Source organism: Falco rusticolus, chromosome 3 (genome assembly GCF_015220075.1).
Source record: "Falco rusticolus isolate bFalRus1 chromosome 3, bFalRus1.pri, whole genome shotgun sequence".
In the NCBI taxonomy this organism is placed as follows: Eukaryota; Metazoa; Chordata; class Aves; order Falconiformes; family Falconidae; genus Falco; species Falco rusticolus.
The window spans coordinates 4,390,255-4,414,906 of NC_051189.1; the positions used below are offsets into that span (position 1 = coordinate 4,390,255).

The following is a 24,652-nucleotide window of genomic DNA, read 5'->3' on the forward strand; positions in this document are numbered from 1 at the left end:
ATGCTCTGTGGGTTGGTTGGCTTTTTTTTAAATTAGGAACAGGTTCAGCTCCATTACTGGTATGACATAGATTTCGCAATTTCAAAATATACTAAAATATACTAAAAAAAAAACCTATTAAATACTGCAATGTCATGGTATTCTCAGAGTGTGTGCACACCCACCTTATGCTATGCAGCTACACCATGATTCTGTCTCCCACAAACTAAAGCTGTGTTAGCAGCATGGAGAGATGCCTTGAGTTTGCTGTGCTCCTGCTCCTATTCTCTATCAGCTGAAAGCCATCACCTGCCCAGCATGGTACTGAAGAACGAAAGAGTTGTCCTACATGTGGCCTTTCAGGGAGCACTGTGTGGGAAAAAAGCAAACATCTGATAATGAGATAGAACCTAAAGGAGAAGAAAGGGTAAGCCCTGGTTTGCCCAGACCCCTTTAAACTGCGTTTTTCACAGCTCAGTAAAATAACTACCGGCAGGTACCTAAATCCTATGGGATCTATATGGGTCCTAAATCCGTATCCAAATAGCTCCATACCCTCCGAAATCTTGGTAGTTTGATGGGGGTTTATATGTATGGTGCAATCATGAAAGACCCCAGTAGTATCTATAAGAAATGCACTATCATGGTAATGTCAACTGCTTCCACAAGATGTCACAAGACAATAACCATCAAGGAAGAAACTAAGCCTGTTAGATATCCATACAGCATGGTAGGACATCATGCTTCACCTCAGATATAACTTACACAGAATGGCCTCACAGAAGTTGTAACCTCAAAGGAATTATGCAGTCTAAGAGATGTAGATTACCTGTAATAGCTAACTGTAAAAGACGTCTCCAAATACCGTAATGTTGGAACTGATTCCAATGAACACATCGCTGTGCTATCCTTGCAGCAGGTGCTTACAACTGCTTAAGGTGCTGTCTTTTATTAATAAATTTTATTAATAAATCAGTAATCATCTGTAGGAAAGCCTTGTCCTTATGTACTGGGCAAATTCTATGTAAGCTAGTATACTCAGTTAACCAAACTCCCTGTATTCTCCATTAATATGGTTCTTTACAGGTACATCCCTTTCTGCCCCTCAATTCTATGTGACTTATTATAATGTACTATGGAGAAGCTCCCGTTCTTCCCTCTCATGCTAAGCAGCGAATCAAATTAGCGTGCCTTAGACCTCTCATGATCAGGCCTATTGTTTGTAAAGCATATTGGAACCTTTTATTTAAGCTGTAACGAAATGCAAGCTAGCATCGTGATTTCTGGAAGTGCTAACTCACTCTCAGTGGAGTACAGTAGCTCTTCCCTCAACAGGTACAGACAAACTCCTGGAACCAATGCTCTCAGTAGCAAACCGCCGTTGCCTTCAAGCAGACCTAGGCCGACATGTCAGCCATCGGTGCGTTCCAAGCTACCTACACAGCAGGACACACAGGGTAACATTCAGCGGGGAACGTGTCAGTAATAAAGGCATAGCCCTATAATCACTTCAAGTTTACATGTGCCCTCACACCCTCAACGCACCTCTGACACGCGTCAGGATTACCAGACAGCATTCCCTCTTGCTGTACCACAGCAGCAACAGAGGTATTTAGCAGCCTGCAATTACAGTTTGAGTTAACAATTTTGTAGCCACTGGCCTGTAATTGGGATCTGTTACAGGATGAGCCTCTTTGCCATCAAAACCAAGTTCTCAACACTCGGGTGCCAGCCTGGGGCCAGGGCCCGTTGTCGAGGGGCTGAGCAAGGGAGATCTTGAGGCCGCTCCCGCTTGTGCTGGGGCCGGCATCTGCCTGTGGAAACGCGCCGCCGGAGCGGAGCCTCCGCCACCCCCCGCCACCGGCCGGCAGCGCCCGCCCCCCCGGCGCGCGGCCGGGTGCATGCTGGGGAGCGCGCTGCCCCGCGCGGTGCACCATGGACTGTAGTCCTCCGGCGGCCCCGAGGCTTCCCGGGACTTGTAGTGCCGGCGCGGCAGCGCGCAGGGCCCCTCCGGCAGCGGAGACCTACAGCTCCCAGCGGGCGGCGCCCCGCGGCCGCCCACTGCTCACCGAGCTCGGGGGGAAGGGTTGTGGGGCGGCCGCGGGGGGGGACGGGGGGGGGAAAGATGGCGGCGAGGTTGAGCGGAGGCGAGAACCGGCTGGTGTCGCTGCCCCTGTCGCGTATCCGCGTGATCATGAAGAGCTCGCCGGAGGTCTCCAGCATCAACCAGGACGCGCTGTTCCTCACCGCCAAAGCCACGGTACCGCCCCCCCCCTCCCCTTCCCTCTCAGCCGACCCCGCTCCTTCCCCGCCGCGCTGGGCTCTGCGCCTCCCTGCCGTGCCGCTGCCGCCGGGCCGGCCTCCCCGGCCGCTGCCCTCTCCGCTGCGGGCACCCCTCGGCCCCAGCCGGCGGCTCCCCCGCGCCTCTCCCCGCCTACGTGTGTCTGCGGCCTCGGGCTTCGGGCTCCCGCGGCGCCAAGGGAGGTTTAGGCGCCGTCCCGTCCAGCTGGGCTACCAGAGGCGGTCAGCGATGCGGCAGGTTCTTCTTTCCACCGCTGTCCATCAGTATAAATTAGCCCGCGTGGAAATGTTACCCTGCTGCTTTCTGATCCAAAGTGTCATTTGCTAGGCAGGGGACAGTGTTAAGAACAGCGCAACTGAAGTTACGGACCGGCACCCCAGCCTGCAGTCAGTGTGCCGAGGAGATGCAACTGTATCCTGCCCTTAGGCTTTTCTGAAATTAGTGACCCTCTGCGCAGAGTGCCCGGCATATGTGCAGTTACATATGGTCCTTGTGTCTTTAAATAGGGATTAAAGAAAACAGTTGCCAGCTATAGACATGAATTTAGATTGACTATTTGGTTTTGTTCTAATTTTTTAGGAGCTTTTTGTTCAGTATTTGGCTGCGTACTCCTACAAACATGGCAGAGGCAAGGAGAAGAATGCTCTAACTTACAGTGACCTGTCTCATACTGCAGAAGAGTGTGAGACCTTTCAGTTCCTTGCAGGTATCTATAGTGTCATGGTAAATCTAGTATGTAATTTGGAAAATTGAATCTTGCTCTCATTGTTTTGTGAGGACACAATTCTTCTACTGGTCATTAATCTCCTGTGTAACATTAAACTGGAACTCATAAACTACATCACTGAAAATAGTTCTTTGTGAATGGGACTCTTTCTGGTGCTTCAAAATTTTACAAGGCTAATTAGCTCTCGGCATATCGCCTTAAGCATTTCTTAAATTCCAGCAACTCCATCAGAAAGCTTTCAGCCAATAAAACAAGATCACTGCACATCTTTGTGAGAAGTTATGTGCCCCCAAAATTACACATTTAAATCTGTAAATCTTGTTTCTCAAAGTTATTCATCATATGGTTCCACTTTCCTTTTATATATATATCTGTTCAGACATGTACACACACGCGCAGTTTTTCTGATACTTGGATTTCTGTTGTAATGCTTAGCTCAAGCATTATAGGTCAAAATACAGATACTCCTAGCCGAGTTCTTGTCAGGGCTCCCCATGGATTATACTTTCAGAGCACACAGTTCTGCTTGTCTCAAGTCCATCATTAATGCTGTGATCAAGTATCTTACCTTAATGCAGAAAAAACATTTCTACAGGACATAAATGGGATAAGCGGCTCGTTGAATCTGTCTACGGCAGTTGAGTAGTTGAGCTCTCTATTTTACATCACATAAATAATGTTCTAAGCAGACAGTAAGACATTTGCCAGTAATCAGTTGTAAATATATTCCTTATCTTTGGTTGTCTTGTACCATAAGTGGGCAATTCCCTCTTATTCTTACGCTGTATGGTCAGACTAACTTAACCTGGTTTATTCGCATTAAATAATAATTTTTCAAAAAGCCTCTTTTTTACTTCATTTCATTAGTGATATGGGTGCAACAGTATTAATGAGGCAATATAAGTATTCAAACTGACTATAAAAGAAAAAAATCTACCTTCCAGATATCTTGCCAAAGAAGATACTAGCTAGCAAATACCTAAAAATGCTTGAAAAGGAGAAGCGAGATGGAGAAGTGGGGGAAGGTGATGAAGAGGATGATGACGAAGAGGATGAAGATGAAGCTGTTGATGAAGATGTTGGATCTTAAGGCCAATGGAGAATTGCTTCATAGTTGACCCGTTTTCTGTTGTATAAAGGATGTTATTTTTGTGACTGAGAATCCAGATGCTGGATATATTTATATACTGAGCCATCTGCTTTTGCTTTGTTTAAGAGTATAGAAAATTGAACTTTATACTTGGTGAAGAATGGAATTCTTCCCTCTGAAACATGGCAGGGTAAGGAGACCTGATGGGAAATCTGATAGCAGAACTGCTCCAATGATTTAAAATTACTTCTTCAGACAATCATTATCCAAATTTAAAATTTCTTACAGGTAGCTTTGAGTCCAAAAGCTCTTTCACCCTCTGACTAGGAGGGAGCCCCTCTCCAGTTTGTGTTTCTCCTCAGAGTGGAAGATGAGGTGAGAGGAAGTGTTTTACACAGGGTCTACTATCCTCAGCCTTCTCCTCCCTGGGGAGCCAATAACTGATCAAACCCTCCCTCGGTTTTCTGGAGCAGTGCCAGGACATTAGCAGCGGACCAAGCCCATTGAAAAAAGTCTTCTGTTAAAACAGCTACTTCTGTAATGCAGCCTAAATAGCTATGTTGGCACAGAAACAGGGTAGAGGATGAGATCCATTCCAAGAGCTAATGTGGTTCTGTGGCTGTGGTGGTAAAAAGTACATATTAGATAATTATGTAAATATGTACATCTAGAACCTTTTTCTCTAATGAGCTCTACTTCTGCAGTTTGTCTGTGGTGTTTTGCCAAAATGCACGTTGAAGTCTATTCAGTGTGGATTGTTGAGAATGAACAGCCCTTTCACCATTTGAATCATGAGGGTTGAATTTTTCATTGGGTTTTGGTTTTTTTTTTTTTACTATAGGAATGGTAACCATCCTATGTAGAACTTTATATGCAACTTTTTAAAATAAATGTTTTGTAGGAAAAGTGACAATTGATGCAGAGACTTTCTATAGTTCTTTCCAGCTTCAATCACGTACATGATCAGTGTACAAGCCTAGCATGCTCACGGTTCACTTTCCAGGAAGAAAGGGCGGACAGAAGGGTAAGTGATCATTGGAAGAGTCTCTTTCAGCAATACTAACAAGATCCGGTCTGCTTTGGGAGTCTTAGCTGTGTTAACCAGTAGTCTCTGCTGGTACACAGCTAATGTTTGCAGTGTGTCATGGTGAGAGCGAGAGAGAAGTGACCAAGGTCTCTCTCTGGGTGTGAAGAAGACCCTGACTAAACATGGGAGCATCACTAAGGAATGAAACCTCCCACACTAAAAAGCTGGACAGCAACTTGCCCTAAATCAGTCAGGAAGGGAGATGGTTTAAGCAACACCCTAGTTTGGATGGTGTGATAGAGTTCCCAGGCAACTCTCCTCCTCGTCAGGATACCAACAGCTTTTCTTAGGCTGAAGGCACACACTAAACTGCTCTTAAAACAGAAGGCAGAAAGCTCTAGCAACTCCGTTATCTGGCCTACTGCAGATTTGTTCTAAGAAAGCAAGAAGGGGGGTTAGGCAGGTAGGATCGAAGACTGGCAGAGGAGTAAAGCTACTGAACCACAAAAGAAATCTTCTTATAATTGTAAAAGATCAAAGGATATTGCACTATAAAAGAATTTCCCAAAGTTACCATAAATCAAAAACGTATTGTATCAGGAACACTGCTATGAGAGCTCAGTGATGCTTTATCCCTAGAGAAATTCCAAAGTGGGTATGCAGAACTATACTTTTGTTGAAAGGGTTGTTTTGCTTTTTTAAAAATATTATTATTAAGAGTGCATGGAAATCTGTGGGAAACTGAGGGCTGAATGCTGTCTGTGTGGGGAAGGGGATTGCCTGCAGTAGGGTATGTAAATGTTGTGGCATTGCTCAACACTTGGCTGGTCTAGTACTTGCCAGCTTTTTGGGATAAAAAAAAAGCTACTTGTACTCCAGCACAAAATCACATGGTAATTCTGCAGAGGAAACAGGGTAGAGGGTAGCAAGATAAATCAGGTCGGGGGTGGGAGGGGAAGCATAAACCGCTAGCCAGCACACCAGTTGTGTTGGAGTCACAGATGAACAGCCTGATCCCAGAGCTGGCATCTCTGTTGTTTAATTCAATGGTACCATGGCTAAGGCTGAACAATGTCTAGTCTGCAGTTACATCAGGTAGGGCACAACCAAAGAATGCAATGAGCATGACAAAGAAGAGGTTGTTATGCTGGGTGCATGTATTTTGAGGTAGATGGCAGGGCTGGTAAGTTTTAGGGTCCACACATTTATAGAAATTACAGTTCTGCTTAGGTTTAGACCTGGCATTTTCCACCACTAATTCTGTCTTTGCAGCCAATCCAATTGTCTTTTATGCAGAACCCTCTGAAAAAGTGGGGTTTTTCCAAAGCCAGTCCTGGTGCTATGTATAGATTTTGAGGGACAGTAATGGTGACTTGGTGAAAGGTGCCAAAACAGCCACCAGCCCCAAGTATCTCCCACAAAAAAGAATAATCGGCAGGGGCTGGTCATTCCTGGAGTTTTGGCACTTTGGTTCAACAGCCTCTCAGCTTGTCAAGAGACGGTTACCACTGACGTTTGGTAGGTAACACAGAAACTCTGCTTTTAGATAACCCAAAAAAAGGAAGAAAAAAATAATCCACAGCACGCTTTCAGCCACTGGTCTATGGCCCCCTTGTGAGCCTGGGGAGGGGAGTCTCTCCGCGTGATCAGCCAACGTGTTCAGGACAAAAACTAACACCATGATCCAGTACACGTGTGCCTGTGCTGGCACATCTGGGAGTATTGGTATCCTGGGACTGAAGACAGAACGATTTTACTGGGACATGATAGATCATAGCCAGTCCTATGAGAATCAACTGAACGGGGAAATTCTGCTGCTCTGGTCAAAGGCCAGTGCAGTGCCCGACCCTATTATCCATGTACCTGGGCTGTGTTCACAACTGGCAGAGCTGTCCCTGGTCACAAGTGGCTTCCTTTGTCCTGCAGCCAGTGTCACAGCAGAGGGGAATGCCTCCTTTCTCTCTTGGACCTGTAGCCCCAGCAGTGGCTGCGCAGCTGATTCAGCCTACGTGGGAAGAGAACTGGTATGAGCCACGTCCTCACACTGGCCCTGGCAGGAGCTTTCTCCCTGTAGCCAGGCTGCAAATTGCCGTGTTGTGTGTGCACCTGGGGAGAGGGAGCACGCGCAGCCGATGAGTTGTAGGGTTCTTGCTTTACACAAGCGGTTTCTGAATGGCCGGCGAAAGACATGCTTGGGGGGGAGAGCAAGAGAAAGAAAAATCCAGCTGGAGGTGGCTGGGTGGAGAAGCCCTGCTCTGTAAGGAAGGACACCCACAAGGAAAACCAGAAGGATGAATCACTCCCGTGTTTCTACTTGTTACACCCTGATTACTCCTGTTGTTGCAGCACCTGTCCTGGTCTCCCTCTAAACACCCCTGATGGTGCGTTGTTCCCTCTCAGCTTCCCTCTCCTGTCACACTTAAGAGCCTGTCCACAGCAACACTGACACAGGTGCCAAGAAACCTAGTGTACGGGAGTGCCCCGCGCCCAGGCGCTGGCAGCGGGGCTGGGGGCCTGTGTGAGGCGAGGCCGGGGCTGCCCCGGTCCGGCCCCAGCCGGTCCCAGCCGGCCCCAGCGCCCCCCGCAGGGCACAGCTGAGCCCCTCAGCCAAGCCGGGGGCGCCGGGGAGGGGGGCAACCTGTTTCCGCAAGGGCCACAGGCGGCCCAGGCAGAGGAGGAGGCAGCCGAGGGGGGAGCAGCAGCAGAGGCAGCCCCAGGCCGCAGCAGGAGGAGGGCAGGAGGTGCCGCAGGCCCGGAGCAGGGCTCCCCTGCAGCCCTGGCGAGCCCCCGCCGGGGCAGAGCCCCAGCCTGCAGCCCGGGGAGGGCCCCAGGCCGCAGCTGGGGGCTCTTTCCTGCAGGAGCTGCGGCCCTGGAGAGCCCCGGCGGGAGCAGGGGGTCCCTGAAGGGCTGCAGCCCGGGGCAGGGCCCGCGCTGGAGCAGGGAGACGGGGCAGGAGGCAGGAGCGGGGCTGAGGGGCTCACACGGGCCGGCACACGGCCCAGACCCGCCCCAGCCCCGGCCCGGGGGACAGGGGACGGGAGCCGGGGGGCAGCTGGGGAGCGGGGAAGGGGTGGGCAGGTGTTTTAATGTCTTACTTAGTTTCTCACCATCTAATTCTAATTTATTTGGCAGTAAACTACATTGACTTTCCCCAAGTCAGGCCTGTTTTTTCCCACGACAGTAACTGGTAAGTGACCTCCCTGTCTTCACCTCAGCCCATGAGCTTTCTCCCCCGATTTCTTCCCCTGGCCTGCTGAGGAGGGGAGCGAGCAGCTGGGGGCACTTCTGGCCAAGGTCAAACCTCCACAACCAGAAGTGCTAAACCAGCACATGAACACTGGGCTACACACCAGTGGAAACGCATTTCAAGTGAGAACAGATGTGCAGACAGACTAACCAATACAGTGGGACTCTAGGACAAGACTTCAAGTAACACAGCCCAGTCCACTTGCAGCACACCTTTATTTCTCGCAGTAAATCAAAAGCCACATTCACAAGCTATTAAAAGCTGCAGCTATGAACTGCATCACTTAACATGAACTTCTGCGGGCTGGTCCAAAAATCATGGAGAAGCACTCCAACAAAACAAGGCACAGAGCCTGTGACTTACTCTGCAACCAAATAGCCTAGCCTCCACTGAAGTACCGCTGAAAAGACTGAGAAAGTAAAAAGGAGTGATTGTCTCAGACTTCTCCCTTCACAGCTCAAGGTTTTCTTGCCCACCAGCACCAAGCTCTCCATTGCTGTTGAAGGTCTCAAGCAGATGATGCATAGCTTGAGTCTCTGTGATCCCTCTGTTTTGCCACAGCTGCCCCCACTGACTTTGAAGGACTTCTTTTTCCTCCTCCCAACCTTTGGGGTGAGGAGCATGCTGCTTACGGACCATGCATCAGAACTATGAGTACTTCGACCAACAAGGCCTGGGCTGACACAGCCTCTTTCTACACCCAAAGGAGGAAAAGGAAAGCCCACGAGGCCCAAGACAACCTTCCTTCAGGAAGCTGGAAACTGGAAAGCTGCGATCAAGTCCCTGTCTATCCATAGCTATATAGGAAACTTCACTACAAACAGCTAAATCTTGACAGAATTACAGGCATCCTAAACCCGGGGCTGTAGTGGAAAGCAGCCAGCTTTGCTTATGGGACACATTGAAAACTAAAAAAAGAAAAAACAAAGTTTGCATTTGCTGCATGTTCCTGAGCTGCAGAGAAGCCAGATGCCAGGCAAGACGCTGGTGGTACTACTAGGGGTATCATAGCCTGTTTAAGGTGTTCAGGGATTTTAGACTGTGGAACACAGGCCGGGGACACTTTCCAGCATTAATCTATTATCATATACATATTTCTTTTTTTTTTCCCCCAAAAAAATACTAGCTTGTGAGATCCTTCTCCCCCAGTCAAGGCTTCTCAAAGGAGATGAAGCTTCCTAAGCCTGCAAAAATGGCAAAGGAACTGTGGTTACTAAGTATAAATTACCACATTTCATCCTTCTTAGAAGTTCCTGTGGGATGATGAACATATTCTGTCAATTAGTGAGGCCACGAGGACTTGAACACCCTTCTGGATTCATTCAGCCAGAATCCTCTGTGAGGACTTCAGAGCTGCCACAATTTGCCACAGCCATCTCCAAGGCCTTGCATCTGCCAAAGCTTGTTGCCATCAAAATGAGTAAGTGGCATTTGTTTTCCCCGAGAGCTTGACACAGAGCAAAACCACATCCAATTCAAAATATACTTCAAAACCAAGGGGAAAAAAAAAAAAAAAAAGTTCTGCCTGAAATGGAAGAGATGGCTGAGATGTTATTTCATATTACTGAGTAAAGCTAATCTGCATTTGCAGGGTTGGGCTCTCAACATCAGCTCCTCCACATGCTTGCAGTGTTTTTTGATACCGCCCCCTTGTACCCGACGCTTTATAGAGAAGTAAGCGCTTGGCGTTTACCACCTAAAAATTGAGCCCTGCAGGTATTCACTCAGAAAGCAACAAAATGTGGGACTTCAGGCAAGTGATTTCCAAAATGCTGACCCTTCCATAAATAATTTCAGGATTATAACTTGCAGCGGCACATACAGCCTCTGGAAATCTGGGCACAGAGCAGGTGAGTGCCCACCAAAACACCTGAAATGCACCTAAAGTTCTAGTCTTTTGCCAAAGACTAGAACTTTTTGGCTTTCAGGCAAGAGAGATCTTTTCTGTCACAAATAACCCCGCCAGACCAGCACATTTAAAATTGGATTACAGTTTGACAGAGCAGAATTTGGTATAGAATATATAGCTAAAGTACCGTCTCTAATCTGTCACCAGGACCTTTAATAACTATTCCTGACCTACAGACCAAGTGATCAATCATTTTAGATTTGATTCTGAGCTCCAGCAGTGAGAAAAACACAGCACCAACGCAGCAGTGTAACTGCTATTTGCATGGTACACAGGGACTTCCTACCTGTGTCCTGGGATTGCTCTGTTTAGCGGCATTCCACAGCTCCTCGCTCACGAGATGTCATCTCATCGCTCTTCTGCTCTAGAAGACAGACTTGGAGGTGCTAGAGCATGTCCAGAACAGGGCAATGAAGCTGGTGAGAAGCCCAGAGCATGATTCTTACGAGAAGTGGCTGAGGGAAATGGGGTTCTTCAGCCTGGAGAAGAGGAGGCTCAGGGGAGAGAGACCTTATCACTCTCCACAGCTGCCTGAAAGGAGGTTGTAGGCGGGTTGGGGTCAGTCTCTTCTCCCAATTAATGAGCAACGGAACAGATGAAACAGCCTCAGCTGCCTCAGGGGAGGTCAGATTGGATATTAGGAAAAATGTCTTCCCTGAAAGGGTTGTCAAGCGCTGGAACAGGCTGCCCAGGGAAGTGGTTGAGTCACCGTCCCTGGAGGTACTGAAAGATGTGTAGATGTGGTGGCTTAGGGACATGGTTCAGTGGTGGACTTGGCAGTGCTGGCTTAACAGTTGGACTTGATCTCAAAGGCCTTTTCCAACCTAAATAATTCTATGCATCTATGATTCTCTATACTCACTATGGAAAAATGTTAAGGCTATAAATACATCCCCTTGTGTGCTCACAGGGAAAAAACCCAACCAGTCTCACAGTGCACAAGTAACTGCAGAAAATGGCCAAATTCAATAAAAAGACATCAAACAAAAGCTTGTAAAGATGAGGAATTTTATTTTCTTGACATACTATGAGGCAAAACAAAATTGACACCATACAAAATAACTTTATAAAATATCATTCACATCATTATTTTGTCAGGAATTACAGCATTCTGAGCTTGTTAGAAGACTTATGTTTTGAGGTGAAAAACACTATGCTAAATCTTTAGTATTAGTTGTATATATACAGTAAGAAACCAAAACAGAAACTGTTAGGTTTTTCATGAGTTTATTGCAAAAGTAGTGCAAACTATTTTACCTTGCAAGCTGTAAAACAAACTTGGAAAGGACCCACCTAAGCTTAAAAACATGACAATAAATGCTCAATTTCACAGCCTTTGAAGCTTCCTTCAACGGTTCTCAACAAGAACTCCCCATCTCGCACATTTTTAGATTTTACTGACTCGGAAATGAAGAAGTAGACAACGCACCCACACTAGCAAGCGGCCAGAGCAGGATGGATCCTGCTCCGACATGGGACACAACTCTTACCAAAGCCAGCATTTGGGCAATTTGGCACACAGCGTGGCCGAGCCCATGTCCCACCGCTTCTCCATCACCCCCAAAACATCGACCGACAGGGCAAATTTGGTCAGTTTGGTTTTCCTCCGTTAATAAGCTCCCCCTCTCCACACTCATATTTGAGAAAAAAAGTCAAGAAAGCGGTACAAGCCAAAAAACCCACCAAACCAAAACTTAATTAGGAACATGTATTGTCTGTTTTAGAATATAGTATCCTTTCCTGACGTCTACATAAAGCGTATTTCCTCACGGTCCCCTCCCCCTCACGTACACAATGCAGGGCAAATCCCATCCTGAACTACTGCATGAAACCAAGGGAGGATACTACATTCTACGAGATCAACAGAAACAATGGTCTAAAATGCTACAGGGTCCCCCCAAAGCAAAACAGGTAGCTAGTAATCTAATAAAAAAAAAAATAAAAGCAAACAAATGCTACATGAAAAATGTTAAAGGAACAAAATGCAGCATATTCAGGCTTTTTTTTTTTTCTTGAGGTACCTGTATAAATATTACCTTCTGCCCAAAGTACTATTCATTTTGTTAAAAAACTAAAGTCCTTATCATGAGCCAATTGCAGGGCATACATTATTATTGAGAAAGTGCAACCATGCTGATAATTTATATGCAGCATATTAAAGGATGATTAGGCTTTAGAAAATATAGCTTAAGTATAGACCTGATGGAGCAGTTTTATAAAACATTTAACAGAGGCATTTCCTTTTGTTCGGGGTCTCTCTGCAGCAGAAAGCCTTAGGAAACATCTTGAAGTCCTGTCACGATGGAATGTCAGCACTTTTAAAATTCCATTTATAGATTTTTTTTTTCTTTACACTAAATATAATTTTACAGAAAAAAGACTCCCCCTTTGTATTAGGTACTGGTAAAAAGTCATTATTTTTTTTAAACTTCAAAAAATGATAGCATATCACAACTTAAAATCTTCCAAAAAAGGAATTATTTTTAAGTAAAAAAGGTTCACATAGTAGAAAAACTTACACATAGTTGTAAACTGTTACATACAAAATTGTGGAAAAGTCAATGACAGTTTATTCCCTTACCCTTACATGTGTATCCCTTCATTTTATATATATACATGCACACACACACACACAATTGTGTACTGTATGCGTGTATTATATGCATATATAGATACACACCGAGATGTATGTATCTAGGGTTGGGATTTTGCATTTCAAATAATTCTTTACTGGGTATTTATCTTTGCCTAGGTCTGCTATGATACTGTACATTTTATGACTTGATACACTGAGAAACATTTTAAAATTTTCTAAAACTATGTTTTATGGCCTTTTTTTTTTCCTACTTTGTGGTTAAAATTCATTTGCTGTTTTTAATTAAGAATACGACTTTTGATTGTGATGCACTGGGAAAAAACACAAAGGCACAAAGACTAAAACTCAAATACAATATTGTCGTCTCTGAACAATAAACCCCGAGGTTTTGGTTTGCAGAATGCTGCCTCTGAAGAGGTCAGTCATCACACGCAGTTTGGTCGCTTCTGCCAATATCATCGACAATTTGAATAAATAGCACCCAACTGTTTAAATGAGGTAGATCCAAATCGGGAAAAAAAAAAAAAAAAAAAAAGAAAGCTGGGTCCCCAACATTTTATTTGCCTCTATTTAAAATGTTTTAAGGATTATATTCAGTCATAAGAGTGGAAACGATGGCACTATCTGAAGCAAGCAGAGAACTCAAGAACGCTTTTTTGGATGTAAATTTAAGTGTTAATCACAATCCTCCTTCAGGCAGAGATTTCCTAGCAGGGGGAGGGAGGAGAACATGTTCAACAACATCAACAACAAAATAAGCTGAGATTTGAGAAAGCCTGTTTTCGGTAAGCTGCCAGAGGAATGCCCGAGAGCCCAGTTTCTGCAGAGCAACGGTGACAGCCAGTGCCTAAAGAGGTCAGTCACAGTATATACAGATCGACCAGCTTTCCCTTTATTTCTCAGGTGAGAAGACTGTCTTTCCTACTGGTTTAGCTTTATAGGAACATCCTACTCTCATTAAACAGTATTTTTGCATACTCTGAGAAAAATCAGACAAATTGGTCAGTTTGTTAAGGCTTAATTTAAAGTGGCATTGCCACACAGCATCATGCAAGTGTTAAAACTACTTTAGCAAGATACATACAATGTATTTAAATACACACAGCTACGTGAAACCTCATGGTTCGAGTAACATGAAGCAACGCTTACAATCTATGTGGTAAATTCTACAATGCCGCTGATGCATTTAAATGTCAGTCACGGGTATTTCTGCGTCTGCTTTTTGCGTTACAAGTGCTACTCTTACCCAAACAGCACTACATCATTTATATACTGCAAGCACAAGACATTTTAATACAGATGCAACACACATACAAACTACTCAACATACTTTTAGTACCACTTGAAATGAGGCCCTTAACGTCATCTTTTTGTTTTTCTTTCAAAAAAAATAGCAAACTTTAAATGGTCATAAAAACTTTTTGATTCAAGGGAACGTTTACAATATCAAATTTCTAATTTTTGGCTCTTTTTCAGTTATTTTATAAAAAATAAGAAAAAATGGAAAACTATTACACAAAAGATTAAAATCTTAACAGCTGTCAGTTAAATCTGCAGTGTACCAAAATTAAAGGAAAAACAATATGGATTTAATCAATACATTCTGTTTTCCATCTCACCCTCCCGAGATCAAGTTAACCACTTTGCTGCACAGAAATCCGGGACTGGATCTTTACTTACAAACTGCCCTAAACGTTGCGGTTTCTGTGATTGTACAAACTAATGAAGTACTGTGGAAGCCAGTGAAATTGTGCTTATTCTTTCCAGCAAAATACCGTCTTTGTATCTTTTATAAACAGTCCCGCTTTCCTTTCACTAATGTATGTGTGCGTATACACATAGGCACATATGGATATACACACACACACATATATATATGTATAAAAAAATCTCTACTAAATTTTATCAAATTATAGAAAACAAGTGGTTACACTCTCCAGGATAGCACATAACTTGCCAGATATATGTCCTCATTGCACCTAATTTGATTTTCCAAGATATATAATTCTGAAACTTATTCCTTTTGTTTGCTTGGTTTAGGTTTGTTCATTTCTGGTTTTGTTGGGTTTTTTCTCCTTTTCTTTCTCCCCCCCCCCCCCCCCCCCCGAAAAAATGCCTTGCTTTTGGTCGACTGGTTAGTCCTTAAGTAAACTTAGTTAAAGAAAAGTATATCACATCTAACACTTCCCTGCCCATGTACTCAAATTATTTCTACTGCCCATAGCCCAGGTAATAAAGAATTGGAAAAACACAACAATCTCTTGGTGGGAAACATTCTGGGGGTTCAACTTTGACAGACAAATGAAGATCAGTTAAAGATTCAAGTCGGTCAGGCAATTAAGAGACATGTTATTTACTTCAAAATAAAATTACAAAGTTGTCACTTGTAAATGAGATGAGCAATGAGCAACTTAAGGGCTCAGTCTTGCTAAGCTCCATGAGAAAACACACCAGGAACAACAAAATTAGGGTCAATCTACCTTATTCTTCTACAGCACAGAAACAATAGGATCTGAGCTTGTCACAGCTGATGCAGAATTAACTTTGGTGAAATCTAGAAACAAACCTGTTTGTACGTTCTGTTGATACATGATAGGTTTGATCCTACCCACAGCACAAGATCAAGTAACTGAGATTTTGGAGTGCCGTACAGCACAGACCAGATCTGCTTTGAGTTAAGTACACGGCAGGCAAAAGCGTACAGTCTTACATATACTGGCACGAGTGAAGTTTCTTCTATTCGTGGATTTAAAAACAGGAAAAGCTGTTAAAACACAGAATAGAATCCACATTAAATATATTATTTTTTTCCTTCACAGGAAATCTAACCTAACAAAGCAAATACAGAGAGCACCAGCCAAGGGATTAGCAACTTCCAAGCTTGCTTGCTGACCTTTTTACAATTCACACTTGCCAAGCACACTGAAAAAACTATAAAAGGCCGGTAAAGTCATAAAATTTTATTTCAGGGAGAATTCCTAGGGTTGCTCCCAGGTTAGTTTATATCTTTAACCCCTGCTGATGATTACATAGTAGTTATTCCAGCAGGTATTTCAGTTGTGCTTAAAGGTGGAAGGGTGGGGGAGTAACAAAACTAAAGCAGTCTGATACAACAGCACGTCCAAAAGGCGGGGGTGGTGAACCTAAAATCTGTGCACTCGTCAAAACCACGTCGAAATTAATAGGCCCTTTAATATGGATTTGTAATGCAAATACTAGGCTCCTTAAATCAACACAGGTAGGCTGGCTGGCTGGTTGAAGAGTAGCCACAGGGAGTTTTAAGATTCATCTGTTGGGGCCACGCATGGACCAATTCAAAGCAGTTACTCTTTTGAGGATATTTAGATGGCAGGAGCCAGCCTTCATCTTGTGCTGTGGGTCCACTCCCTTACCGCTGCCACCTGCAGAACTCCCTTGACCAGCTCTCGCCAACCTCTCGCACCTCCAAATTCAGCGAACACCCCTGTCCTTGCTCCAACCAAGTCCAAACCCCTCTGACGCGGAGGGCTGAAAGCAGAACTCTTGAGGGAACTGCCTACCAATACTCCCCTCCTGGGGAAGGGGCCAGTGGACATGTGTGGGCTGGGGTTCTGCACTCGGGGCCCGTCAAAGGGAAGCCAGAAGAAAACCCAAGAAAGTGGTATTTAACTGTCACCTTAACACGTGCTTAATTAGTAGTTTTGCAAGGAAACATCTCCCCTCACACCCTTATCTCCACAAGGGACGGGGTAGCTGGCGTAGCACAGATGGCACTTCTCTTCTAGGTAGGCATGACAAGCATCTGGCACAGGGCTCTCTCCTTGCTCCCTCCCAACGCTCATTTGGGTTTGCAGACTTAGTCTAGAAAGCACACGACATTCCTCTTGGCGCCTCACAAGGATACGCTCATGGAAAAGTGCGTTCAGCACACCTGCGCAGTGAGACCCCTTCCAGGCCGCAACATCAATAGTGTCTACGGAGCTGTAGTAAGATGTAGTGAAATATTTCCTGAAAAGCAGCCGTTTCCCCAAGAGCAAAACCCTGTACTTCACACTTCTGTGGGGAGCTTTGTTAAAATTATAACTGAGAACTGAAGAAAATTCTCAGGATTCTGCCCCATTCATTTATTAGTGAGCTTATTTATTCAGTCACTCACCATTGCTCCATAAGAACTGGTTTCCAGAAAGTCAGAACTTCAGCCATCCTCCCTGCCATCAACAGGCTCCATTAGTGTCTACACTCCAAGATTAAGATGATGAAATTGCAGGGAGCGTATCATCCCAGCAAACCTGCTTTGGAGATGCCAACATCTGTAGCATAAAGCCCAGTTACTTTTCAATACCCCCCCCCCATAACAATGCTATGAAAGCACACCAGCGCCTTGTGCTTAAACGGGTAGTATTTCTGTCAGCAGAGTGGTTAATTATAAAATGAGGAAGCTTGTTTGGATTCATTGTAAACAAAGTATGATCTGTTAACACAGTTTTCTACAGTTTCACTTCAGGTTATTTAAAGCACCTTTAGTCCCCGTGTGCTTATTTCAAGGTTGAGTTACAGCCAAGGCTTTGCACATAACTGACACTAAATATTCACAATATGAATATACTCAAGTTTGGGGTTGGTTTTTGGTGTTTTGTTTTGGGTTCCCCCCCCCCCCCCATTTAAAAGTTTATCGTGATCTGAGCAGGGAATATAGTATTTTTACTGTTAGTCTCAAGTCAACTTCTCTAAAAAAATACGTTAAAAAAATATTCAAATACACAATTTTTGCCTCGGATTCAAAATACATTTCAAGCACCTTCATGTCATTTTCGGTGAAAGCATGACCTTTTTCGACCAATGCCTAAAGTACGAAAACCTTTTTCATTTGGAAACAACAGTATAGAAACTCAGCAAGTGAAGGGACAGGTAGAGAGAGTCACTGCTCTCAAGCAACCCTGCGCAACAGCCAACGTGCCCGCTGTGCGACCTGCCTTGCCGCTTCCGATACCTTCTTAATACCATGCATCAACACAAGCCACGGCTACGCCTCGGGAAGACAGAAGGAGCGACAAGCAGCTACCCAAGATCACAGTATGGCACTGCTAGTTCTCCAGCAAGAAAACACCACAGTAAAAATACAGTTTGTTTGGGAGCATTTTGGCTGCTTAGTAGTAGGTTCACTTTAAAAATTAAAGTCATCTGCAGAGGATACAGGAGGTAGCCTTTAACTGCATCTGCTTGCTAACTAAAAAGCATTACAAAACCACATTTTGTAGAGATTTGGCCAAGCCATTACATTCATATTAACACTGTAGGCAAAGAAACAACACAGAAAAAGGAAGTGAAACACATGAAATGAGAGAAAAAATGGACTACGCGCCACACCAAGCACACAGAAAACCAACCCTCGTAGCCTTCAGATTAAGACCATCTCAGAGGAATGCATCTTTCCAGTCATCAACCCTCGAAAAGAGGAGGCAAAACGTGGCTGTTTCACATCCTAATGCTAGATGGGGCTGGAGTTTGGGGGTCTCCTGTCCCTAAGAGTTACAGAAGCAAAAGGCAATTACTGATGGAGAGGAGATCGATGGTTTCCTCATGTGGGCAATCCGAGAGGCAACACTATTCCTTAGTTCAGAGCACTAAAACATCTACTGCACTTGAGAGTCCCACACCCATGGAGAGACAGAGAGCAAGACATTGTAACTTGGATCCCAAATCCCTACTATTCCACGAGTTGTGCCACACCGACCAGTTCTTCTTCATATATGACACAAGAATCAGATACTGGAAGAAGCAAGGAAAATGCGTGACAGCTAGAGTTGATAGTCTGGATATTACGTTAATGCTATCAGCCGTCTAAAAGTGGTATCAAAGACTGGCATTTGAACATTGCACAGACAACAAGCACATTGGCAGCTTAAAAACTGTCTTTGTATCTTTATGGTGTGGGAAAAATGAGCATAGAGGAGAGAAGGAAGAAATATTTTTTTAAATTCAGACAAACCCTAAATATTTCTACTGTAATAAAGCAACTCTGCCCTTGGATTCATACCATAACGCAAACAGAAAAGTATAACACTTAAACCCAAAGCTCCTATCTCAATACTGTAAAATATGGCAGATTTCCAAAGAAAATATAAGAACAACAAGGAATGGTGTCCACAGCATTTCAGTATTTGCTATACACAGCACTATTTACAGTATTCTCAAATAGCAACAGCAGATGCAAAAAAGAAGTCTTACAGTAAAAAGGGAGTTAAAAAAAAATAATCAGTGCAATTACCTTCTACTTGAAGTTTTCCTTAGAAAAGACTGCATGTATGCATCAAGAATCATACTACCAAATGTAATATAAAAGTAAAAAAAAACAACAAACGTACTTCCCTGCATTAGAAATTGAAAAAGCCACACCACCAGGACAAATACACAAGGAGAGATGCTACTGGAGGAAAACAGTATTAAAAAAAAAGGAAAAAAAGTGTTTTTATTACACTGGTATTGAGTGTGAAAAATACTGAGAACTTTTTTACATTCTTTTCTTTCATGTGTAAGGTTTCTTCAAAAAAAAAAAAAAAAAAAAAAAATGTCCTTTATGGGTTGGTTATGCCACCAGAGATGCTTACTGGATTACGTCAAGAGGCAAGTATGTCCATCTACACCTCCCAGGGTCTCAGCTCCACATTTCTAGTACTTGTCTTGAGTAAACATGACCTGCAGAACCAACCTGTTTGCACTTCAGATAATGAATATTCTTCCTCAAAACCAAACATTTTGCACGCACACTAAAACAACCCTATAACGACCCACTACATTTGGCTGGGGCGGTGTTAGCTGTATTTTGGAGATTCACTGGCTTGAGAAAGGCTGGAGTTTCTCCAGGCAGGATGCACGTGACCACTGTATTTGAGGAGTCTGCCGCTGCAGTAAAGCGAACAGCATTGGCAGCAATGCGCAAAGCCCCCCGGATCACAATCTTGTATCTCATCGATGGTGCATGTACACATATGACTTGCAGATAAAAGCTTCCGAAACAACTCTATTAGAAATGTCAATCTTTCCAGAAAGTAACCCGAGCACGCAAACCCCTAAACCCCCACACCTACCCTTCAACAGTTTAAATTTAAAATCCTTGTGGAAATATTATCTCATCTTAGTTATAAAAATGATCCACTAACATGCAAACAAGACATCTTAAAAATCATCAGTAACTCCTGCAAGCCTCTGTCGGAGACAGAATTAAGACTAAACTTTCACAACGAGGGAACATTGCCTGGGGGCCTGGATGAAGATCAAAAGTATTTATTATGGATTTCTTGTTTTAAACATAAGTTTACTGTAAATCTTCCACACTGGCTCCAGCAGATTAAGACACAACACTTTTCCCTAACAACCGCAGTAAACAACAAACTCACCCAAACCCTGACAAATCTAGAAACGAAGAAATGAATGTGCCAAAGCTTCTGTAACATGTAAGATCATTGACTGTAATTCAGCAAACTCGATACGGTTGCCGATATATTCTAAACCAAACCAAGCCAAACTGAGGAGTTCCAACAGAAACAAGCCATCTCACTCCATACATCAGTGCATATATACAAACTAAAGTGTTGAGATTGCATAGGGCTATCTTGAATGCCAAACCCATATAAAGGCAGAAACAAATCCACCTACATCCAACATTTCACAACAGGACATTTCCTCCTAATGATCCTCCTAACAGGATCAGCTGTTTCCTAGGTGCTAGAAGAGGTGGAGCAGACACACTGTTCTATTCAGCATAAATTTCCAAAACCAAGCAAACCTAATTATTGCATTATTTTAAGAAAAGACAACAAGTATTTTATGTTTCTTGATACTATTTTCCACTTCCCAATAGAAGCATTGCACACTTAGTGCTGCTGCTGCTGGTTTTCGGGGGGTTGCCCCAGAATCATGTTTTGGAACAGCTCTCTGGAGATCTCTGGTCCGGCCCCTTGCCCAAAGCAGGTCCAGCAAGCCGAGACTGCGTGGGGACCTGCCCAGCCAAGTCTGAGCCTCCCTGAACTTTGAGTATTTTTGTTTCAACAGTGTTACCATTTCCATTAAAAAAAAAAACTCAGAAAAAACTAATCTATAGCCAGCGATTCATTAATATCTGTTCATGTCTTACGCACACTTCTTGAAAACAAAAGAAATACTGCAGTACTGGCAGCGGTCAGTCTGTCCATCACACTGCTCCTGCCTGCAACAGGAATGAGAGATTTTTGTCACTGGGGTGCAGTTACTCAGTTTTCAGACTGCTGAGCACCAGGACCACCTGCACTGATGGCCGAATTCAAGCAAAAGGTCATTGCCAGGAACGTAATGGAGAGGAAGAGGAAGGCAAGGGATGAGGTCCAGCCCAGCACTCTTTCACAATGGGAGTCACGAAACTCCTTTGCGCAGGCTGAAGAAGGAAAGAAACCCAACCCCAGCTGCCAGAGGGTAATGGACATTTGGTTACTGCTGACCTGAGCTGCATAGTGACTTAGTGGTTATAACTGTCTGCCTCAACTGTGACTTCAACAGCAGGAATGTGTGCGAGATACAGTCACCGTGAGCTTTGTGTTTACCTGAGATGTTGTTCTTACCAGACGTGTGGGAGGTAAGGGAGGAAAAAACCCAAAAGCAGAGGTTTAGGCGTTCGTGGTGGCTTTTTTTGGACAGGAGACATTTTTGAATAGTTTTTATTAAAATATTCCCAGAAAGATAGCTGCTGGACTTACAGCACACTGTACTTTTCAAAGTATATAATTGGTCAACAGGGTTTTTTAGAAATAAACTTCAAATTATTCACCAATTCACCACTCACGGGAGGGTGGGAGTGGATGGGAACAGAAGGAGAAATCAAGCCATCAAGAATTAGCTGTATTAGAAGGCTTAAAAAGATCTGTAAAAGGTAAAAACGTCCCTAGCCTGAAATGAATATAACCATCCCAAGTTCTTCATGCTCAGGGAAGGAAAGCTACACAAAATTTCTGTTTATTCCAAGAGGATACACAAACAACAGCTACTCTCAGGTTAAGGGTCCACCTAATACTCCTTTTCTCACAAAAAGGAGCTGCAACAACTACTCCAACCCCCAAAATACATCCTAAATAGGACACAGCAAAGTCCCACCGTTTGCTTCTGAAATAAGATTTGAGGTCAAGACAGATTCTACCCCCCTCGCCTCATCTGACCACCTAAGTCATTTATTCCCGATCTGCACAGAGAGGAAAGAGGAGGATGAATTTCACATCCAAGAGGTCTCTGCATAACGAACAGCAAATAAACTAAAATGGCATCTTAAAATGGTTGATCTTTGAATTTGTTAAGAGTAATTCATATAAAAAAATAATTCTTATATAAAACTCTGCCAAATTAAAATTTTCACTGCAATATGAACCCTTTCAAGCAAACGCACTGAGAAGTGCAACACACCCACTGTGGAAAGGGTTCGCAGTTTAGCAGTACTGCAAGGGAGGTATGCACAACCTGGCTGGAACACAGGAAGACAGACAACGCGACCTGGAATTTACTTTCTGTTATACCAGCGTAATTTAAAAAGTGGATTTACATAACTGTGATCAAGAATAAAATCTAACCCAGCAGCCTCATCACCAAATTAATATAATACAAATACAATTAATCTATTAATAGGTTTTACATTGTTACTTCGCCTAAACACCACCGACAACCAACATGCTGCTACAAGGTGAAGATCTGAACTTGCACAGAGTTATGTACCTAAAACTCTTTCTGCAGCAAAAGTTGGGCGTTTTCTAGCTTATTCCACAGCAACCAGTTATAGTCTATCTGCTATATGGCACAGACCTCCGTATTGGTTAAAGCTACTTGCCCGTCTCAGTGGCTAGAGGTAAATTATGCAGAACAGTGACCGCGCATCTGCTAAGAGAAAAAGAGAAAGGACAAAGCCAAATGAATCAGTGGAAGAGAACGAAATTTTTAAAACCTGCCTCTTAGCATGTTATTTCAGTTATCTGATGAAAAAATAAACAACATCAAGCCAGCATAAACCAGTTTCCTGGGCTTTTCCCATTTTCTTCTAAACCTGCTCGTGGCATCATAATTAGTGCAATGGTTTACATATGCATTATGGGGTTTTTTTATGAATCCAGTGTGCAAACTAACAGAAGCGTTTGTCTATTAATTATCAGCTTTAATTAATGCTTCTCCTAAGAGAACGGCAAAACTCTCACATTTACTATTTACCTTATGCATAATGAAGAAAGTTTCACCTCTCTTCATAAGTAAACTTCAGTTTCCTAAGATTTATCTTTACTGCATAGATTCTCTGACTTTTGTCTAAATTACAAACAGTGAGCCACTCTCCTCTATTAGAGCTCCCGCTTTACCAATATTCAACATATAAATAAAATACAATTGTTTTGTGCTTGAAGGAATGTAGAATGTTGGTCTTGTGTGCGTCTGTGAACTGCACAGGAAGAACCTGCCATGTTGCGTGCATGCTTAAAAAGCCTTTCTACAAATCACAAGCTACACAATATACACTGTATGTATCTCTGAACTCTCAAAGTCAATTGCATATTTTTGCATTTGAGTAGTAATGTCCCCACGATAAGGTTTTAATTTCTAAACCCAAAGCATTTTTGATATGTTAACAGACGTATAATGAGCGAGCACTCCTTAGTAAATAAAAATAAATAATAGCATCTAGTCTATCACATTAATACTGTGAAACATATATAAAATTTACATTAACTCAAACAGTGAAAAAGGATTGTACTGTATTTATCACCACAGACCCGTATTCTTTAGAGACTTTGGAAAGTAAATGTCACAGTCCTGTATGACAAATTCTAAAGTTAGCTGTCAGTATGATTTAAAAAAAATTCTTTACAAATTTGTTTTTTTTTTTTTAAATGGCACATCTTCCTTTGCCAATCTAACTGGACCTATTAAAAGCTTAGGTACAAGTCGATTCTTTTTTAAAATTCTTTAGTCTATGAAAAACGTTTTCAAATGCAGCACAATAAAAAACATTCAAGAACAAGCTTCAGAAAATACATTTGCCCTTAGACACACAGAGAATAATCTTTATAAGACAGTTGAAAACCAGAATTTTGTTACTCTTTTTTTGAAAATAAAATTTCGTAAATGCATCTAGAATAATCAAGACTTCATAAATAGTCAAAAAATGCTTTGCTTTCCTTTGTAGTAAAAGCTAATTCACAGCATTTTAGCCCATCAAACCTCAGTATGAATTAGACCTTTTCCAAATTATTAAAAGCATTTCAATGAATAGCAAACTGAATGAGGAGTTTTGTGGGTTGGGTTGTTGGGGTTTTTTTTCCCCATAAGCCCTGAGATCACAGCTCTTGACTTAATTACAAAATCTGGGTCTGTTTTATACCAAGCAGCTTAGAGGTTTTTGGCAAACCACATTTCCAACAATAGTGGGGTTTGGTACAAGAATGTAGTTCATAATCAAGTCTGAAATTCTGGACGGAAGGCTTTCTTGCAAATGGGAAAGAAAAAAATTTAAGATGCATCACTCATTGCTGGCTGTCACTGTAGCTTGGGCAACTGTTGGTCTAAGTGCAGCTGGTCTCACGTGAATCCAACTCTGTACTGTACTGAGTTGCTAAACATTAAAACATGTCAAGCAAAGTACATAGTGCGCAACGTGTCCTGATGAACTTGAACTGCTTTAGCAAGTGCTTGATGATCTCTGCCATTACTCTGACCGGAAGTGTGGCTTCCTTCAGCACTGAAAGAGAAGGGAGGTGGGGGGCAAAAACAAAAAAAGAGGGTCGGGGGGAGAGAAAC

General features: G+C 43.2%; 2 protein-coding genes across 2 annotated transcripts in view; one reads left to right on the forward strand and one right to left on the reverse strand.

Moving 5' to 3' along the window:
• Positions 1–2,082: 2,082 nt before the first annotated feature.
• On the forward strand, positions 2,083–5,015 carry CHRAC1 (chromatin accessibility complex subunit 1). The gene is made up of 3 exons (XM_037381570.1): positions 2,083–2,239; positions 2,861–2,987; positions 3,953–5,015. The coding sequence occupies exons 1-3, from the start codon at positions 2,105–2,107 to the stop codon at positions 4,096–4,098; spliced, it is 408 nt and encodes a 135-aa protein (XP_037237467.1). The 5' UTR covers positions 2,083–2,104; the 3' UTR covers positions 4,099–5,015.
• A 6,257-nt stretch (positions 5,016–11,272) lies between these two features.
• AGO2 (argonaute RISC catalytic component 2) overlaps positions 11,273–24,652 on the reverse strand; it is a 64,926-nt gene continuing 51,546 nt past the window's right edge. The window contains 1 exon segment of the mRNA XM_037379047.1: positions 11,273–24,593. Within this exon segment, the coding sequence (XP_037234944.1) occupies positions 24,485–24,593 (109 nt within the window). The 3' untranslated portion in view covers positions 11,273–24,484.